This window comes from Carcharhinus amblyrhynchos, chromosome 10 (genome assembly GCF_965287045.1).
Source record: "Carcharhinus amblyrhynchos chromosome 10, sCarAmb.v2.hapA, whole genome shotgun sequence".
Classification (NCBI taxonomy): domain Eukaryota; kingdom Metazoa; phylum Chordata; class Chondrichthyes; order Carcharhiniformes; family Carcharhinidae; genus Carcharhinus; species Carcharhinus amblyrhynchos.
The window spans coordinates 85,445,669-85,467,305 of NC_137333.1; the positions used below are offsets into that span (position 1 = coordinate 85,445,669).

General features: G+C 44.8%; 1 protein-coding gene across 1 annotated transcript in view; it reads right to left on the bottom strand.

Moving 5' to 3' along the window:
* vps36 (vacuolar protein sorting 36 homolog) overlaps window positions 1–16,862 on the bottom strand; it is a 57,114-nt gene extending 40,252 nt beyond the window's left edge. The window contains exons 1-4 of the mRNA XM_080197512.1: window positions 16,721–16,862; window positions 12,233–12,301; window positions 8,432–8,502; window positions 1,499–1,613 (exon numbers count right to left, since the gene is read on the bottom strand). Coding sequence (XP_080053638.1) covers window positions 1,499–1,613; window positions 8,432–8,502; window positions 12,233–12,301; window positions 16,721–16,816 — 351 coding nt within the window. The 5' untranslated portion in view covers window positions 16,817–16,862. The remainder of the gene's footprint in view (window positions 1–1,498; window positions 1,614–8,431; window positions 8,503–12,232; window positions 12,302–16,720) is intronic.
* Between the last annotated feature and the right edge of the window lie 4,775 nt (window positions 16,863–21,637).

Below are 21,637 nucleotides of genomic sequence, written 5' to 3' on the forward strand. Positions count from 1 at the left end.
CTTGTGGAATAAAGGGCGTGAGAGAAATTATTTGGGTTCCCCTCAATAATAAACTGACAAATGATCGTTCACTTAAATATGGCAGAATGTGCATGGGAAAGTACAGCTTAATTGCAATAGGTTTGATTCACAGCAAGAGGCAAGATGCAGGATGACTGTGTTAGGTCAATGTTGACTGTTGGAAGTTCAGGAAGAGAGAGGAGCCTGAGTTAGAGACAAGGGAATAGGAAATGAAAAATGCTTGAAGGCAGTTTCCTAGCAGTCAGCCTTGTTCCAGGAAAATCAAGGTCACGTCAGACAAGTTGGATGTTTGGAATCAAGTCAATTGTTCAGAGATTTTAAAAGGAAGCTTATAATATCATCAAACCTAAAAGGGGAACACTGAGGGCAGCAGAAGAAGATGGGAGATTGATTGAGTCAGCTGAAAAACACAGGGAAATGCAACAGAAAAAACACAAGGCAGAAGTCACCAATTGTGAAACACAATCTAGGTGTGATCTTACCAGCCAGCCAAATGTCCATTCACTGCAGCAGGATGGGAAAACCCTGCTGGCGTGGACAGTGACAACATTCCGGCCAAAGTATTTTGGTGGGTGGACACCGCGCGAGTCGGAAGGGTGACCACTGACAATCAAGAAGCCATTTTAAATGAATTAAACACCAGTTAACTGTGATTTTAAGCTGCCTGTCCACTTTTATTGATGGTGGACGGGCCGTTCGGCAAGGCGGCCTTTATGTTTAAGGTACAACCTCAATTCGGGGTGAGGTGAAAGGGCGTGGCTCAAACTAAATTAATGAGCATGCCTGGAGTCAAAGGTCTGCGTGTGACTGTGCTGTCTAGGCAGTCGCAACACATATTTTCCACTGATTTTTCTTAAGGTTCAGCAGTTCCCTCAGGCTCGCGACGGCTGGACCCCCCACCCCCAAAATCACCCAAGGAAGCATAATGGTTAACTGCCAGCTCATATCCTCTCTCCCTTCCCTCAACGTCCACCCCCACCCCTCCAACAACCACCCGCCTGCCCCCCCCCCCCGCAGCAGCACTCACAGAGCACGTTTCACCTTGGATGGTCAGTAGTTGGCCAGCCAGCATAGAAACCCTACAGTACAGAAAGAGGCCATTCAGCCCATCGAGTCTGTACTGACCACAAACCCACCCACGCTCTCCCCCCATATCCCTATAAATATATTTTACCGACTAATCCCTCTAACTTACGCATCTCAGGACACCAAGGGGCAATTTTATCATGGCCAATCAACCTAACCCGCACATCTTTGGAGTGCAAGAGGAAACCGGAGTACCCAGAGGAAACCCATGCAGACACGAGGAGAATGTGCAAACTCCACACAGACAGTGACCCAAGCCAGGAATCAAACCCAGGCCCCTGAAGCTGTGAAGCCGTGTTAACCACTGTGCTACCGTGCCATCCATATATCGTGTTACCAACGTGATCTTGGGTGAGTGCGGACACACCGACTTTGGACGCGCCATGTTTACCTCAATCTGTCCATGCTCCTTGAAAGAGAGTTTTACATAAGAGTATTTGCTGCTCTGATATGGACCAGCCTCTTTGTTGGGAGGAACTGGCTGAAGATGAACGACTATCTTGGCACTGGAAACAAAAAAAGGGTTTGATTTTTAGTCAGTTACTGGGTCAAATACAAAGCACAGTGTTACAAATATAAATAACACACGTGCAATAGATGGACTCAACAACAACTCTTCATCCAAATTTAGCCTGAAAATTACACAATTCGATTAGGGGCTAAAAGCTAATTTCTCCAATTGTGATTCCTCATTTTGTTGGCCATCTCTAAAAAATGCTCAGCAATGATCCGTATTTCTTCAGAAGGAAGACAAAATAAATCAGATTGCATGCCTGATAACAGGTAGTTTATACAAGGATAATGAAAGTGTGTTCAAGGTACGCTATCTTCCCCATCTCCTCAGCAGTCAATGGATAATATAAAAGGACACCAAGGAAAATAGAGTGACAGAATTTTACAGCACAGGTGGTGGCCATTTGGCCCATCAAATCTGCTCGCTCCTGAAGAGAAATGTACCTAGCGCCACTCCCAGCTTTCTCCCTGTTGCCCTGCACATCCTTTCTGATATAACTTTTAACGAACTGAGAAAACAAATTGTGAAGTGATAAGAGGATTGAAATCAGAAACCAGAAAAATAGCCTGTAATTTCCAATTTGGACTAGCAACTCAGACTACGTTTATTTCAAGAGATTCTATGTTTATATAATTTTCATGCTTTAAAGGCTAGGGTGACAAAAAAAAACCAAGAAATTCTTCTGCTTGCAACATTGCCGTGGTGGCAACATAACAAAATTACAAGAAGCACACAGAACCCAGAATGCAGTTACAGCTAAACAGAATTAAAACAGAATATTGCAAGACCATGGAACTGTAACATTAAAACAAAACCACATTAGAATTATAGAATAGAATCCCTACAGTGCAGAAGGAGGCCATTCGGCCCATCAAGTCTGCACCGACCATAAACCCATCCAGGCCCTACCCCCATATCCCTACATATTTACCCACTAATCCCTCTAACCTATGCATCTCACGACTCTAAGGGACAACTTTTAGCATGGCCAATCAACCTAACCCGCACATCTTTGGACTATGGGGGGAAACCGGAGCATCCAGAGGAAACCCATGCAGACACAAGGAGAATGTACAAACTCCACATAAACAGTGACCCAAGCCAGGAATCGAACCCAGGTCCCTGGAGCTGTGAAGCAGCAGCGCTAACCATCGTGCTGCCTCACAACTGCAATAAGCCATAGAACTACAGTGGTTTACAGCACGAGGTCATTCAACCCATCCTAATCGTACTGACTATGGGCTAGGTTATTTAATTTACATTTCTGCATAGGGTTATGGGAAAGGCTCTGGATAAGATGCTCTGTCAGAGAGCAGGTGCAGACTTGATAGCCAAATGGCCTCTTCTGTACTCTCAGGATTCTATGGTTCTATAGCACATTTAACATAATAAAGATGTGCAAATTGCATCACAGGAGAAGATTACAAAATAAAATTGGACAGTGAGGAGATATTTGAAAAAGTGACCAAAAGCTCGGCCAGAGATAAGTTTTAAGGGGTGCCTTACAGGAAGAAAGAGAGGTACAGGAGTTATGGGAGAATATTCCAGAACTCTGGGTCTCAGCAGCTGAAGGTACCAATGATAGAGTAAAAAAAAAGTCTTGGGCACACAGGATGTCAGAATTAGATGAGTACAAAGATCCCAGAGGGTTGTAAACCAGACAAGGTTATAGAGGTGGAGAGGCACAAAAGCGTGTAGGGATTTGAAAACATAGGTGAAAACGTTAGAATTGAGGTATTGTTGTTTCATGCCAGTGTTAGTTAACAAGCCTGGGGGTGATAATGGACAAATGGGATTTAGTGTAAGCTCGGATGCGGCCAACAGAGTTTTGGATGAGCTTAAATACATGGAGGGCAGCAGATGGATACACTGGAATAGCAAAGAGTAAAGTTAACAAAGACATGGATGAGTGTTTAGCAGCAGCCAACAAGAGGGGAAGGGTCAGGTGATGTTGCTGAGGTGCCAGCAGACATGTGGCAAGGATATATTTCTTTTTATTCGTACATACGACGTGGGCGTGGCTAGCTGGACCAGTATTTATTGCCCATCCCTGGGGGCATTTAAGAGTCAACCACAATGCTGTAGATCTGGAGTCACATGTAGGCCAGACCAGGTAGGGACAACAGATTTCCTTCCCCGAAGAACGAGTGAACAGATGGGTTTTTATAACAATCGACAAATGGTTACATTGTCGTCAGTAGACTTCTAATTCCATATTTTTATTGAATTCAAATTTCACCATCTGCCATGGTGGGATTCTAACCTGGGTCCCCAGAACAGTAACCTAGGTCTCTGGATTACTAGTCTAGCAACAATACAACTACGTTACTGCTTCCCCCTCAACACACAATAAGATTGCGAGTGATCTGTTTCAGTCTCAGATATCAGGTAATGAATGGGGATGAGTAAGAGGCTCGGAAGTGGCACTTCTGGTGGGAACTGAAGACACTGGCCCAAGTCTTCGTAGAGTTCAGTTGGGAGGGAATTTTTGCTCAGCCAGTACTGGACTTCAGGCAAGCAGTCCAACAATCTGGAGGCAGTAGGTCAAGAGAGGTGGTGGTCAGACAGAACCCTGTGTTGTCAGCATTCATGGTGAAACCTGGTGTCACCAAGAGACGTTACGCAGATGAGAAACAGAAGAGTCTGAGGGAAGATCTCTTGAGATATTTTAGAGGTAATAGTGTGGGAGAAGGAGGAGATACCAATGCAGGTGATTCTCTGACAAGATTTAGTGTAACATTTCAAATGTACCAAATAAAACAAACACCAATATTAAAAACCTAAAATGAAGATTTTTTTTAATATTCAAATGCTTCATATTTTGGGTTGGTGCCAAAAGTACAGTTGTTGATGTAACAATTATTGTTACTGGAACGTTAAGGGTGCTGTGTCCACAAAACTTTCCAATCTGACTGCTGCAAATGATTAAATATCACAAATCCAGACCTGAACAACAGACATGACCACCTGCTGTATTATTAACTTTGCACTGTTATGTTTTATCAACTTGCCCTCCTCTCTCCCTCCTTTTCCGGAGGACCATCATTAATCTCAGAAAGCCAAAGGATCAACTGCCAAAGGATTGCAAGCCCTTCCCATAAGAATAATAAACTAACCTCATTAATTACTGTAAAACCTGTGTTAAAGCACACGCTCCAGAGCAAAACAAAGGCTTCAGTTCCTTCTACTGCCAAGAGAAACACACCACGCTATCCTTTAAAGCATGAAAATTATATAAACATAGAATCTCTTGGAATAAACATCGCCTGAGTTACTAGTCCAAATTGGAAATTACAGGCTATTTTTCTGGCTTCTGATTTCAATCCTCTTATCACTTCACAATGAAATTCTTCCATTTCCATTACTTTTTTTTCCAAACGGGATCTTTTGAGGTTAGACATGGTCAAATTATTTGAGATGTAGTTAAAGGCTACGATGATTCCACAGAAGTAAGTGGCAATTAACTAAACTAGAAACAGCCCATCCACCCTATGCCATATTTCTCAGTATATATTTTTATACTGTAACTCGATACACAAGAAACTCCAAAGAGTTAATCTTCAGTTTATGGAGAAATGTTTGATCTCCTAAGAATTTTTTCAATTTAAGAATGAATTACAGCGATGGGAGAGAGTGCTTTCAAACAAATAATTACTCCTTACGCATGGTAATTCATTCTCCACTTGAAGGAATTTACGTTAACATTAAGAATATTGTCTACACAATATATATGATGCAAATAATTTTCACTCCACCACTTTATTTTTATTTAAAATTCAAACTGTCCTTTAACATCCTTGGCCTTGCACCTTACTATCACTCTCAACATCTCTCCCCCTCAACAGAAACCGTCGCTGGATTCCGGGGAAGTGCCAGAAGATTGGAAAACGGCTAATGTTATGCCGTTGTTTAAGAAGGGTGGCAGGCAAAAGGCAGGGAATTATAGGCCGGTTAGTTTAACGTCTGTTGTAGGTAAAATGTTAGAATCCGTCATCAAGGAGGAAATAGCGAGGCATCTTGAGGAATTGCTTGATAGAGCAGACGCAGCATGGTTTCGTTAAGGGGAAGTCGTGTCTGACAAATTTATTGCAGTTCTATGAGGATGTGTCTAGGGCGGTGGATAGAGGAGAGCCGGTGGATGTGGTCTTTCTTGATTTTCAGAAGGCGTTTGACAAGGTACCTCACAAGAGGTTATTGCAGAAGGTAAGGGGACATGGAGTTGGGGGCAGGGTGTTAGCGTGGATAGAGGATTGGTTGTCAAATAGGAGGCAGAGAGTGGGGGTCAATGGGTGCTATTCGGATTGGCAGTTGGTGACTAGTGGAGTGCCCCAGAGGTCGGTGCTGGGGCCTCAGCTATTTACCATTTATATAGATGATCTGGAGGAGGGAACCGAGTGTATGCTGTCGAAATTTGCTGATGACACCAAGATTGGTGGAATGGCAAATTGCGCGGAGGGTGTGGAGAGTCTGCAGAAGGATCTAAATAGGCTGGGCGAATGGGCCAGGAACTGGCAAATGGAATTTAATGTAGGCAAGTGCGAGGTGGTCCACTTTGGTAGGAATAACGGTAGGAAGGATTATTACTTACTTGGCGAAAAACTGCAGCAGGCGACGGTGCAGAGGGACCTCGGGGTCCTTGTGCATGAGTCGCAAAAACCCAGCTTGCAGGTGGTCAGGAAGGCGAATGGGATGCTGGCCTTCATAGCGAGGGGGATTGAATATAAAAGTAGGGTGGTCTTGCTGCGGCTATATAGGGCATTGGTGAGGCCGCAGCTGGAGTACTGTGTGCAGTTTTGGGCGCCGTACGTACGCAAGGATATTTTGGCCTTGGAGGGAGTGCAGAGGAGGTTTACTAGGCTGATGCCGGAGTTGAGGGGGTTGAGCTATGAGGAAAGGCTGAATAAACTAGGCTTGTACTCGTTAGAGTTTAGAAGAATGAGGGGAGATCTCATTGAGACATATAAGATGATGAATGGGATGGATAGGATAGAGGTGGAGAGACTCTTCCCACTCAGAAAGGACAGTAGGACTAGGGGGCACAGCCTCAAGATAAAGGGGGGGGGGGGGGGGGGGGGGGTTTAGAACGGAGTTGAGGAGGAACTTCTTCACTCAAAGGGTGGTGAATCTCTGGAATTCTCTGCCTGTTGAAGTGGTGGAGGCCGCCTCGCTAGATATTTTTAAGACGCGGGTTGATGGGTTTTTGATAAGCAAGGGGATTAAGGGTTATGGGGAGAGGGCGGGAATGTGGAACTGAGCCACGACAGATCAGCCATGATCTTATTGAATGGCGGGGCAGGCTCGAAGGGCTAGATGGCCTACTCCTGCTCCTATTTCTTATGTTCTTATGTTCTTTGTAGGAATGCAGGAACAGGAGTAGGCCATTTGGCCCACCAAGCCTGCTCACAGCTTGTCATCTACCACAATGCCACCTTACTATGCTGTCTCGATATCCCCTGATACCACTGGTCAGTAATTCCATAATTTCAGATTTTTCTTCCCTTGCTGTCTTTCTATTCTTTATTTAGCTTGTGTTCCCCTCCCCTCCCCTCCATTGTTTAAACTCAAATTCATTATTAATTTCACACTTGACTGACATCAACTACAACCAATTATGTTTGGGGATTATTGATCCAGTGGATTTTGCTCATTGTCGTTTCACGGGAGTGAACACTTCGGGCCCACACAGTGACAAGAACCATGGACTAGAACCCTGAGATTAGAAGTCTAATTAGCTGTGTTACTGACTGAGCTACTCAGCCTCAAACAGAGTCGGCATTGCTGCTGGACTGAGACCCTCTTATTCAAAACCTTTTACTGTAACAACTGCAAAGAACTGAACTTAACAGGTAAGCAGCAGGTGAGTCTTTTAGTCAATATGGGGATCAAACCCACAACCTTGGTGTTTACTAGAACCACACTCTAACCATCTGTTAAGCACAGACTTTTAAAATGATTAACCATCATTGTGATAATAAAACTGATTGGAAAACAGAGTCCAATTTAGCAGGTAAAGCGTGCAGAGTGTGAAATACATAAGAATGCAAGAACTAGGAGCAGGAGTAGGCCATCTGGCCCCTCACGCCTGCTCCACCATTCAATAAGATCATGGTTGATCTTTTCGTGGACTCAGCTCCACTTACCCACCCACTCAGCATAACCCTTAATTTCTTTACTGTTCAAAAATTTACATCTAGGTTAATTCCAAAGGACTGCCACAAGATGTTCATTAAAATTCCACATAATTGACTGTTGACAAAAATGAAACTGCATACAATTGGAGCTTGAATAGGAAATTGGTTTAGGAGGCAGGAGACAAGGGAATACAAATAACAAGTATGTGCTTAAGCTGGCAGGATGTGACAAGTGGCATTCCCTCCCTTAAAATTAGAGCTAGGCCAATGAGGGACAATTTCAGAAAGCTTTTCTGCCTGCAAAAGAATGGTGGAAATCTGGCACCCTCTTCCAAAGAGCTGGAGGGGCCAGCTCAAATGAAAATTTCTAAACTGACGTCAATAGATTTTTTATTTGGTAAGGATATTTAGGTTAATTGAAACTCAAGCTCAATCATCCACCTAATAATGCAGACAAATGAATTGTTTCCAGACACTGAACATGAAATTCCAACCTTGGTTCATTTTACTGGGAGGATGGGATTGCTGGAGAGTAGGAACAAAATTATCAACTGCTGGAATTTCACACTGCAATAAAAAAAATTATATAATTATAATTATTGCTTAGTTGGATGTGAACGGTTTTACAGGGCCATGGGGGAAAAGATGGGTTTGTAGAAGACAAATGTAAAACCCTGACCTTTTTCCTATTCCAGCTGACTGTTCCTCAAAGAATATAATCTGTGACAAAGGCAACGCGATGCAGCAATCCTGTAGGAGAGAGAGGAAAGTAACCAAGTGACAAGATCCCAGCAGCATTTTTGACCAGAACAGTTCGATATACAGGTAACAGCTTAGCTTCTGCACTTTGATTTAGCAAGGATCAAAATATGGAATGATACAATAAAATGCTAAATATAAAACACACTGCACATCAACAATATGACAAAGGGTAGACTCATTGATTGAAAATGAATGGAAATGGCATTTTGGCTAAATATTTTAGAATTTAAAAAAAACTAGACTTTACATTTCATTGTTAACATACCTGGATTAATTAAAACACTTCTTGCCAAGTTTCTTCTTTATGACAGTTTTGTTTGTTCTTATTGTAGTTTCGCAGGATTTCTATCCCTTCTCTACTCTTATTCTCACAATCCAGCAACAAGAGGTAAAGAACTGTAAGACCAAGTGTCTTACATCTATTCAGTGCTGTCACAACCATGTGAAATGAGGACAAATTTCTTCACTCAAAAGGATAGTGAACCTTTGGAATTTACTACCCCAAACGATTGTGGATGCTTCATCACTGAATAAATTTAAGGCTTAGATTGGCAGATATCTGGCCTCTCAAGGAATCAAGGGGATTTGGAGAGTTGACAGAAAAGTGGAGCCAAGGCCTATGATCAGCCTTGAAAGACAGAGATGGTTCAAGGGGCCATACAGTATTCCTGCTCCTACTCATGTTTATTTTTTGTTCATGGGATGTGGGTGTCACTAGCTAAGTCAGCATTTATTGCCCATCTCTAATTGCCTTCAAGAAAGTCAGCTGCCTTCATGAACCGCTGCGATCCCTCTGACGTAGGTAGACCCACAGTGCTGTTGGGGAGTTACGGGATTTTGACCCAGTGACAGTGAAAGAATGGCAATATATTGCCAAGTAAGAAGTCTCACAACACCAGGTTAAAGTCCAACAGGTTTATTTGGTAGTAAACGTCACTAGCTTTCGGAACGCTGCTCCTGTGTCAGATGAGTGGGGAGTTCTGACGAACCTGACGAAGGAACAGCATTCCGAAAACTAGTGCCATTTACTTCCAAATAAACCTGTTGGGCTTTAACCTGATGTTGTGAGACTTCTTACTGTGTTTACCCCAGTCCAACACCGGCATCTCCACATCATGATATATTTCCAAGTCAAGGTAATGTGTGACTTGGAGGGAAACCTCCAGATGGCAAGGTTCCCATGTGTCTGCTGCCCCGTCAGTCTAGGTTGTTGCAGTCTTGGGTTTGGAAGGTGCTGTCAAAAGAGCCTTGGTGAGTTTCTGCAGCGTATCTTGTAGATGGTACACACTGTTGGCTGTGTATTAATGTGGAGGGAGTCAATGTTCCTGGATGGAGTGCCAATCAAGTGGACTGCTTTGCTCTGGGTGGTGTCGAGCTTCGTGATTGTTGTTGGAGCTGCACTCACCCAGGCAAATGGACAGGATTCCATCACACTGGTGACTTGTGCCTTGTAGATTATGGACAGGCTTTGGGGCTTAAGAAGAGTTACTCACCACAGGATTTCTTGCCTCTGTCCTGCTCTTGGAGCCACAGTATTTATATGGCTATTTACAGACCCAGTTGTTTTCCTGGCCAATGGTAAATCTCCATTGGGATGCTGATAGTGAGGGATTCAATAATGGCAATGCCATTGAATGCCAAAGGGAGATGGTCATTGCCTAGCACTTGTGTGGATGAATGTTACTTATCATTTGTCAGCCCAAGCCTGGATATTGTCCAGCTCTTGCTGCAGTTGAACACAGACTGCTTCAGTATCTGAGGAGTCATAAATAGCGCTGAACATCGTTCACTGGTGATTGCACAATGTTAAATCAACAGCCCACCACTGTCAGGGGAAGGGTGGGGATCAAGATCAGTGGGCGAAGTGTGGTTGGCAAGAGAGGCACAGTTATACCACAGAGGCTGAGCCTGTACCATAACTTCCCAGTCAATGAATGAAATTTCATTTCCTTGGGCTACAAAACTTGTACTCACTAAAATCACCCTTTTTCTAGTGGTAAAAAATAAAGAATTAGGAATAACAAACCTCATGATTTTTTTGTATGAAATTATACAGTAAACATTTTCACTCCAGCTCAGGCTAAGTGGTGATTTAGGGATGAAGTCAAGGGAGATATAATTTTTGTTCCTTGTTCATGTTCCCTACAAGTGTTGCAAATCTTGCCCAACACAAATCTTATAGTTGTAAATCTTAACAGTTGATCCATATTGTAATGGATATTCCTGAATGCTGATGGGCTATTTGCTTTAACATGGCACTATAAAAGCTCAGTTGTACAGATTCACTGAAGTTTGCATCAAATTAGCAGAATTTGAAACATACATAACCTTCTTCCAACATCCAGCTGGGCGATACTGCCCTCACGTGGTTCCATTCCTATCTACCCAGTCATGACCAGAGTGGAATAATTTGTTCCAACACCACTTCCTTTGAAGCCCTTAAAAGATTTATTCATGGCTTCCTCTATCTCTTCTCTACAAGCTACCCCTCGCCCTTCCACGAGCAATGAAAATACAACTTTAGATCTCACATATAAGCTAAGCATACCAAGCTCCATCCTCTTTCGGACCCTCCCAGGTCTCTGATCTGCCAGCTGTTTGTCTGGCATCTAGTCCTCAGTGAGCAGGAATGTCCTCTTAATTAACTATTAGGAAGGTGGGGCAGCACGGTGGCACAGTGGTTAACACGGCTGCCTCACTGCACCAGGGTCCTGCGTTCGATTCCCAACTTGGGTCACTGTCTGTGTGGAGTTTGCACGTTCTCTGTGACTGCATGGGTTTCCTCCGGGTCTCCGGTTTCCTCGCACAGTCCAAAGATATGCAGGTTAGGCGGATTAGCCTTGCTAAAATTGCCCTTTAATATCCCAAGATGCGCAGGTTAGGTGGGTTAGCCATTGTAAATATATGTAGGGATACGGCAGGAGAGAGGACCACAAAGTCAATGCAGACTCGATGGACGAAATAGCCTCCTTCTGCACTGTAGGAATTCTATGATTGTCTGATTCGCAACCCTGTTGTTGTACGTGACTGTGAGATGAGGCATCCACCAGATAGCTATTCCATAAGCAAGACTGCCCTTTTCCCTCTCAGCCTGCCTCAGTTCATCTGCTGCTAAAACCCTTCTCATGCCTTTGTTACCTCGACAGTCAACCATGCTCCAATTCTCTCCTGGCTGGCCTCCCATCTTCCACTTTGGGATTATTTGAAATCATTCAAAACTCAGCTACCCACAATCTAACGCACACCAAGTCCTTATTAATTATTGCTCACTGACCTACACTGGCTCCTGATCTGGCAAGGCCTCGAACCTGAAATTCTCATCCTTGTTTTCAAACTACTTAATGGACACCCTTCCCATCTTTGCAACCTCCTTGGAGATCTGTAATCTTCCAAAATCTCTGCACTCCTCCAATTTTAGGCTCCAAAGTATCCCTGATTGTAATTGCCCCATCATTGGTGGTTTAGTGGCCTGGAATCTTGCCCTGGAATTCCCCCCCTAAGCTGTCCCTTCCTCCCCTCTTTTGAGAAATTCCCTAAAAACAACTTAATTGACCAAACTTTCGGTTACTTATTCTAATACCTCAAGTAGCGTGGTGTCAAATGTCATCAGCCAATATATTAAAAGTGCTTTTCAAGTGCAAGTGTTGATGTGCAATCTTTTCAGAAGTCAAATACAAAATCTTAGCAAAATAGTTGAATTTATTTTCAAGAGACTTACGTGTTTTTTTTGGTCTCTCCACAGTAATCTGTGTGTGCTAAGTAGAAGAGTCCCCAAGTCAAACTTTGTCTGCAAAACAGAAATTATTCCATTTAATGGAAATGATATCAACAGGTAGGGTTTTCACAACTCTAGGAAACCTCCGAAGGCATTGCTCATTGCAAGTAAAAGTTGACACAGGAATTGAGGTGTTTGCCTAAGTAAAGGACAGTGGTGATATTACTCTGACATCTGGGCTCTACTAGAATAGGTCTGATTAGCTCTCAGGATAGGGGAAGGGGCTTCCAAGCTTTATTAAAAAAATCACACACATAAAAAGTCCAGAACAGATTTTTAACTAAATATACCACATTTAAAAATCAACATAAACTAAAAATGTCTCTGCAAACAATCGTGACTTTTGAAGTCACGATTGTTTGCAAAGAGTTGACATTTTTAGTTTATGTTCATTTTTCTTGTTCCCCAAAAAAGACCACAAACAGCTGTTTTTATTTTCATTGCTGTCTCTCACATGAAAATAGCCGTTCACGCACGTCTCTACCTCTGTTATTCAGACATTCAAAATAGAAAAGCACAATTGTTAAATATTGATATAAGTGTGTAATTTGCCTAAAATAAAAGTTTTGAAAATTCACTTTCATTCGAATGTAACAAAACTGTCAAATCCGCACAGGAGGTGGGAATGTGCCCATTCAACCTTCAATTTCAAAAAGGAACTTCTGAAAACTGCACTTCTGTTCAGAACACAGAGAGAACTGAAAGCTCCAACCAAAAGAGAAACGCTGGAAAATCTCAGCAGGTCTGGAGAGAAAAGAGCTGACGTTTTGAGTCCAGATAACTCTTTGTCAAAGCTGAAGGGAAAGCTCTACTTATTGCTGGGAAACATATTCAGTCCAAGCCTGAGTGTTTGACACTGATTCAGGCCAGAATGATGATATCCAAAGAGGGAATAATCAATCCAATAGATGAATTAAACCATGCTGTTGCGAAATAGATATTTTTGAAATGTTTAATTTCATTTCAACTTCAGAAATATAAATTTAAGATAATGAATCAAAATATTCATACCAAAATTGTCAATTCTATTCCATGATGTTACCTGGTGACTAAAGCATGGAACAGTCATAGGCTTTCATGGGAATGGGAAAATCGTATTAGGAATACCAAAGTGCCACCTATGTCAGATTCGTATTTATTGACTACAGCTCAGCCTTTGACACTATTATTCCCATTAAACTCAGCTCCAAACTCCATGGCCTAGGCCTCGGCAACTCCCTCTGCAACTGGATCCTGAACTTCCTAACTCTCAGATCACAATCAGTAAGAACTGGCAACAACATCTCCTCCACGATCATCCTCATCACCAGTACACCACAAGGTTGTGTTCTCAGCTCCCTACTGTACTCTATATACACCTATGACTGTGCAGCCAAATCCCCCTCCAATTCGATTTTCAAGTTTGCTGATGACACCACCATAGTGGGTCAGATCTCCAACAATGACAAGACAGAGTACAGGAATGAGACAGAATATCTGGTGAGCTGGTGCGGCAACAATAAACTTCCCTCAATGTCAACAAAAGAGATTGTCATTGACTCCAGGAAGTGTAAAGGAGAACATGTCCCTGTCTACATCAATGGGGATAAAATAGGAAGGGTTGAGAGCTTCAAGTTTTCAGGTGTCCAGATCACCAACAACTGGTCCTGGTCCCCACCTCCCCACCGACACTGTAGTTAAGAAAGCCCAACACCTCTATTTTCTCAGAAGGCTAAGGAAATTTGGCATGTCAGCTACGACTCTCATCAACTTTTACAAACGCACCATAGAAAGCATTCTTTCTGGTTGTATCACAGTTTGGTATAAGAACATAAGAACATAAGAAATAGGAGCAGGAGTAGGCCATCTAGCCCTTCGAGCCTGCCCCGCCATTCAATAAGATCATGGCTGATCTGTTGTGGCTCAGTTCCACTTTCCCGCCCTCTCCCCATAACCCTTAATCCCCTCTCTTATCAAGAACCCATCAACCCGCTTCTTAAAAATATTTAGCGAGGCAGCCTCCACCACTTCAACGGGCAGAGAATTCCAGAGATTCACCACCCTTTGAGTGAAGAAGTTCCTCCTCAACTCCATTCTAAACCGCCTCCCCTTTATCTTGAGGCTGTGCCCCCTAGTCCTACTGTCTTTTTTGAGCGGGAAGAGTCTCTCCACCTCTATCCTATCCATCCCATTCATCATCTTATACGTCTCAATGAGATCTCCCCTCATTCTTCTAAACTCTAACGAGTACAAGCCTAGTTTATTCAGCCTCTCCTCATAGTTCAATCCCCTCAACTCCGGTATCAGCCTAGTAAACCTCCTCTGCACTCCTTCCAGGGCCAAAATATCCTTATGCTCTGCCCAAGACTGCAAGGAACTACAAAAGGTGTTGAATGTAGCCCAATCCATCACACAAACTAGACTCCCATCCATTGACTCTGTCTACACTTCCCACTGACTTGGCAAAGCAGCCAGCATAATTAAGGACCCCACATACACTCTGGACGTTCTCTCTTCCACCTTCTTCCTTCGGGAAAAAGATACATAAGTCTGAGGTCATGTATGAACCGACTCAAGAACAGCTTCTTCCCTGCTGCTGTCAGACTTTTGAATGGATGTACACTGCATTAAGTTGGTCTTTCTCTACACCTTAGCTATGACTGTAACACTACATTCTGCACTCTCTCGTTTCCTTCATTTTGTCTGTATAGCTCGCAAGAAACAATACTTTTCACTGTATGCTAATACATGTGACAATAGTAAATCAAATCAAATCAACAGCCAATAGCAAAGCACAGGCATGACCTAATCTAGTTACAATTCCTATTGAGGGCAACACGGTGGCACAGTGATTAGCATTGCTGCCTCACAACGACAGGGACCCAGGTTCGATTCCCAGCTTGGGTCACTGTCTACAGTTTGCATGTTCTCCCTGTGTCTGTGTGGGTTTCCTCCGGGCGCTCCGGTTTCCTCCCACAGTCCAAAAATGTGTGATTTAGGTGGATTGGCCATGAAAAATTGTCCATTAATGTCAGGGGGATTAGCAGGGTAAATATATGGGGTTACAGGAATAGGACTTGGGTGGGATCGTTGTTGGTGTAGGCTCAAGGGGCCGAATGGCCGCCTTCTGCACCACAGGAATTCTATAATTCAATGAGAAACGCATAAGCAAGTTTGACGGTGCAGCTAAAAGATGACAAAATACATAATCAATGAAAATATTCATTTCAGGCCAGGAAATTGTATTTAAAAAACTTTAATGTGGGCTTATTCAAACGTTGAACACGGAAAGAAATGACTCTCCCTTCTTGTTCACCCTTCAAGGATGGAGAAAATGCATATCCATACCAGCTGTCACCAACAGACAAGGTGCCCACCTACTGTGGCACACACAGAGATCCAGGAGCAAGCTACACCTCAAACTTCTTAAGCTGTAAATGGTGTCTGGTGAGGGGAGGTAAAGAGAAAAGAAATATATGCTTCCAGAGATGTCCTTGCAGAAAGATTTTGATTTGCAAAATATCAGGGTTGCACCTACAGGTGTAAGGCTGAGAAGGTATGAAGTACTACTCCACTGCTGTACAGTGGCAACTGGAGATAACGGCTCTATATTCTACTGTCTTTTTAAGTACTATTAAATTGTTTCCTTTAGCTTTTAGGGAGGGGAAGGGGGGGGGGGTAGCGCTCCTATCCTGCACCTTCAAGTAAATAGAGTTTAAAGCATTCAGCAACGTTTGCTATCTCACAGAAAAGACAGACTCTCTCCCAAAATCCAACGTATTTCCCCACTTGTCACATATGCGTTAAGTGCCTTTAAAGACAGAATTAGCAACTACCTCAGAGGAGTGTGCTAAAAAAAACATTGTTCCATCAGCAAATCCAGGGGACTCACACAAGAGTTTCCCAAAGTTACACGAGACTCATGCCTTGGAAACCAACAGTATCTAGTATCGAAGACTTGTATAAACCAGTCTTATTTTCTCACTGCTCCTTTAAGCGGGCAATCCCATTGCTGTCCCACAATGACAGGTTCAGCATTCACCATTCCCACTGACAAAGAAACACTGTAGTTAGCTACAGCATCAGCCAGGTCTAGGGATTTTCACGGTAACTTCATTGCAATGTTAAAGTAAATCTACTTGTGACATTAACAAATAAACTTAAAAGCTTAGATTTCCATCAATGGTGGTGCAATGCAATTACCCTCTTCAAAATGGTAGATATTTAAATTTGAAAATAGGTAATTAAATATTTCCTGAAATGTTTGATTTTTTAATGATAATTAACCCATGTAAGAATGAGACCTTAGCCGTGTCTGTGATCGCTTTATTCCCAGCTCCAGCTGATGAACTAACCCTGAGGCTGCACCCTGACCAGGCCTGACTCCACCTGGGACCCGGCTACACTCCCAGCCCTGCCCCGCAGGCTCCAGCCCAGCTCGGCTCATTTTACCTTCTCCTCACCGTCGTACAGGCGGACTCCGCGCTGCTGTATCACCAGAGTCTCGTTAATCTCCAGCAGGCCGGTCGCCCACACCAACCGGTCCATCGCCGACCCAGGAGCAGCAACCGCAACGGCCCCAGAACCGGCTCACTTCCGGGAGCAGCAGCGCCCCCGACACCACCCCCTGCCGGAGCCCAGGCCTTACAACGGCAGCAGCATACTGCAGACGTGGTTAAATTTGATATTTTGTTCTTGCGGGTCGAACCAAGTAAACCAACTTAAATTACGTTCGGACAAAGAAAAAGGGGGCAGCTCCCCAAAAGGAGGGGGAACGGCCCGAACAGAAACAAAAGGTACAAAGGAAACTTAAGACACGTCAAATCAAAATGTGATTATTGGGGTCTATAAGGCACCTCAGCCCCTGCGGTGCCCAACGGGCACGGAAGGCCTCGACAGTGCCCGCGGACACCGCGTGCTCCCTCTCCAGGGACACCCAGCCGCGAACGTAGCCGTGGTAGAGGGGCAGGCAGTCGGGACGGACGGCCCCATCGATCGCCCGCTGCCTGGACCTGTTGATGGCGCGTTTCGCCAGGCCCAGGAGCAGGTTCACGAGGAGGTCGGCGTCCCGACCCTCCCCTCTCCGCACCGGGTGTCCGTAGATCAGGAGCGTGGGACTGAAGTGCAAACAGAACATCAATAAAAGGTTCTTCAGAAAATCAAAAAGGGAGTGCAATCTATAACACAAAACGTAGACGTGGTCCACGGACTCCACAAGGCCACAGAAAGAGCAGTCTCGGGAGCCCGTGAACCAGTGAATCCTACTGTTGTGCGGCACCGCCGCGTGCAACACCCTCCACCCCAGGTCCCCGAGGTAATTGGGGGAGATCCCTCCGTAGAGGGACCTCCATCGGGGACCTCCGCCGCCCGGCGGCAACAAGGCCCACCAAGGTGTGTCCGGGCGACGGGCGAGGACGCGGTAGTGGAAGGTGTGCAGCAGCAGCCCTTACAGGAAATGCCTCCGCGCGCTGGAAAAGGGCACGGAGGACATTCCCGCGAGGCGGCTCGCACTGTGGGGCACCTGACCCGGGGAGGGGGGTCTCGGCTTTGGGCCAATGTGGAATTCCGTCCGAACAGGGGAACGCTCGGACGGGATCCCACCGCACGCTCGAGCCGCCTCGAGCTGGCGTGTGCTTTCGGGGCCCAGCACGACCGTCCTAAGGTTTTGGATGGCTTTGGCCGCGCGCCGGACGGACACCCCTGCGCGCTCAGCCAGCACGCCAGGGTTCATCCAGCCCGCTCCTCCGCCATCCAAGACGTCCCCGATCCTGGTCACCCCGGCCTCCACAGCCTCCCTCTCCATCAGCCACCTGAAGTTATACGGCTGGAGGTGCGGATTCCTGAGCAACGGCTCTCGCACGAGAGCCGCTACTCCTGACGGGGGAGAACTGCGTCGCGAGGCGACCGCGTTCCAGACGGTGAGGAGGTCCTGGTAAAAGACGGGCAGCTCCCGCAACAAGGTCGAAACGCGCCCCAGATTGATGTGCAGGAGCTGCATGTCGTAATTGAGGCCACGCCACTGGCGGAAGAAATACGTCGCCAGTGCGCACCATCGTGGAGCAGGCTCGACGTAAAGGTATCTCTGCAGGGTCTGGAGGCGGAAGGTCGCTATCTGTGTGCGATGGCCATAAGTAGCCTTACATTAACAGTGCAATGAAGTTACTGTGAAAATCCCCTAGTCGCCACACTCCGGCGCCTGTTCAGGTACACTGAGGGAAAATTTAGCATGGCCAATACACCTAACCAGCACATCTTTCCGACTGTGGAAGGAAACCGGAGCACCCGGACGAAACCCACGCAAACATGGGGAGAATGTGCAGAATCTGCACAGACAGCGAACCAAGCCAGGAATTGAACCCAGGTCCCTGGAACTTTGAGGCAGCAATACTCAACACTGTGCCACTTCAGAATCCTCTGTGAGCTGTCTCAATCTTGTCATTAACTTCACATTAAAAGAATTTAGTATTACCATGTTAATGACTGTTAAAAAATAACAGAGTAAAAAATTAACCACTGGACTCTCATGCTAAATATAAATCTTTATGCATCAGGTCACAGAAATTGATATAATATCGTGAATATTGTCTTCAAGACCATTGTAAGCTGATTTGTGATGCCACTTGCTGCTGAACATTTTCAGATATGATTTCATACAATCATCAGTAGTTACAGACTTTGGATAGAGGGTTTGAATTACAAAACAGAAATGCAGTTGAGGGCACAAAGATGTCATAACGGACAAACGGTTTGTTCATTCATTTGATCACAGTTTGGGTTGCTGCCATCTAGTGTCTGTTTACAATGTAGAGAATTTTTAAACTATTTGAAGGTCTGATACAGTCCATAAACTTGAGATCATCCAAATTCAATTCCTCTGCTTCCCTATCCCACAAAAAAACAGTGTAAGTCTTACAACATCAGATTAAAGTCCAACAGGTTTATTTGGTAGCACAAGCTTTTGGAGTGCTTCATCAGGTGAGTGCAGGATTCACAAACTGGGCATATATGGACACAAACTCAATTATAAGATAATGGTTGGGATGTGAATTTTAACAGGTAATCAAGTATTTACAGGTGCAGACAATGTGAGTGGAGAGAGAGTTAAGTACAGGTTAAAGAGGTGTAAATTGTCTCCAGCTAGGACAGTTAGTGAGATTTTGCAAGCCCAGGCAAGTTGTGGGGGTGACAGATAGTGTGACATAAATCCAAGATCCTGGTTGAAACCTGCTCCTGGGCCTGGCGAAATGCACCATTTACACGTCCAAGCAGTGGGCGATTGAAGGGCCTGTCCATCCTGACTTGCCCCTCTACCACGGCTACGTTCGCGGCCAGGTGTCCCTGGAGAGGGAGCATGCGGTGTCCACGGGTGCAGGTGACACCTTCCGCATCCGTTGGGCACCGCAGGGGCTGGAGTGCATTATTGACCCTAATAATCACATTTTAATTTGACGTTTTTAAGTTTCCTTTGTAGTTGTTTTCGTTTGGGCTGTTCCCCTTCCTTTTAGGGAGCTGCCTCTTTTACTTTGGCCTGATTTAACTTAAGTTTGTTTATTTGGTTTAACCTTAAAAGAGACCAAGATCCTGGTTGAAGCTGTCTGCACCTGTACGGAACTTGGCTATCAGTTTCTGCTCAGTGATTCTGCATTGTCGTGTGTCATGAAGGCCATCTTGGAGAATGCTTACCCGAAGATCACAGCTGAATGCCCTTGACTGCTGAAGTATTCCCTGACAGGAAGGGAACTCCTGTCTAGTGATTGTCAAACGGCGTCCATTCATCCGTTGTCATAGCGTCTGCATGGTCTCGCCAATGTACCATGCTTCGGGACATCCTTTCCTGCAGCATATCAGTAGATAACATTGGCCGAGTCACAAGAGTATGTACCATGTACCTGGTGGATGGTGTTCTCACGTGAGATAATGGCATCTGTGTCAATGATCTGGCACATCTTGCAGAGATGGCTGTGGTAGGGTTGTGTGGTGTCGTGATCGCTGTTCTCCTGAAGGCTGGATAGTTTGCTGCGTACAATGGTCTGTTTGAGGTTGCACGGTTGTTTGAAGGCAACTAGTGGCAAGAAAAACACTGCTCACATATCACTCCTGAACTTGCTGACTCGCAATAGACTTTTGGTCTATTGTACTAACTCTAGGGCAGCACGGTGGCACAGTGTTTAGCACTGCTACCTCACAGTGCCAGGAACCCGGGTTCGATTCCTGGCTTTAGGCACTGTCTGTGTGGAGTTTGCATGTTCACCCTGTGTCTGCATGGGTTTCCTCCGGGTGCTCTGGTTTCCTTCCAGTCTAAAGATGTGTGGGTTAGGTTGATTGGCTATGCTAAATTAGCCCTAGCTTTGGGGGAGATTAGCACGTGGGGTAATAGGGATAGGGTGCGATTGTTGTTGGTGCAGGCTCGATGTGCCAAATGGCCTCCGACTGTACAGGGATTCTATAGTTCTGACTTCTTAAACTTTTTATTCTTGTTTTCGAGTCACTTCATTACCTTGCCTTTATCTATCCAATGACATAGAGCCATTAGTTTTACAGAACAGAAACAGGTCCTTCGGCTCATTGATGGTTGGCACAGACACAAGGACCTATGTATACTAATCCCATTTTTCAGCACTTGGTCCATAGCTGTGTATGCTATGGTGTTTCAAGTGCTTGTCTAAATGCTTCGTAAATGATGTGAAGGTTCCCGCCTCTCCCACCTTTTCAAGGCAGTGAGTGAATTTGGTGTTATTTCATCTCGCCCTACAGCCCTTGAAGAGTTCTTTGTTATTCTAACTCTAGCCCCTAGTCCCAGCCATACCTTCCCCCTTTCAGATCTGAGTCTCAGGATTTTCTTTGGTACACCTCCTCAGTTCTCTTTCCTTCTTCAAGACTCTTTACAGGCTTCCTCTTTGATCGGGTTTTTTTTGGCTTGGTCTTAATTCTGTCCACATAGTGTGAAGTACCTTTGCATATTTTCCTACCTTTAAAAAGTGTTAATACACATGCAAGTTGCTGTCCAATGAATGGCAGGGCCGAGAGGGAGATTGGATATAGGAGCTCAGAGGATGGGGAGAGGGGGTCGTGTGGAAAGCAGCAGCGAGGTTTTCAATTTGAGCTGACTGGGAGGGAGGAGGGAGAGAGAACTGGCATGGCTGTGGAAACAAGCAGCTGCAACATGGAAGCAAGAGCAGAAATGGAACCTGGAGACTACTTCGAGTAAACAGACAGGAAGAACCAAGTGGAGAGGGAGAAAGATATCTTTGAACTGATGGTTAGTCCTCATGGATTGCTTCATCACCAGTAGCTATTGATTAGCAGACTAGATCATTTAGAAGGGAACGGGATAAATATTTGAAAAGGTTCTGGAATTACATGAGATAG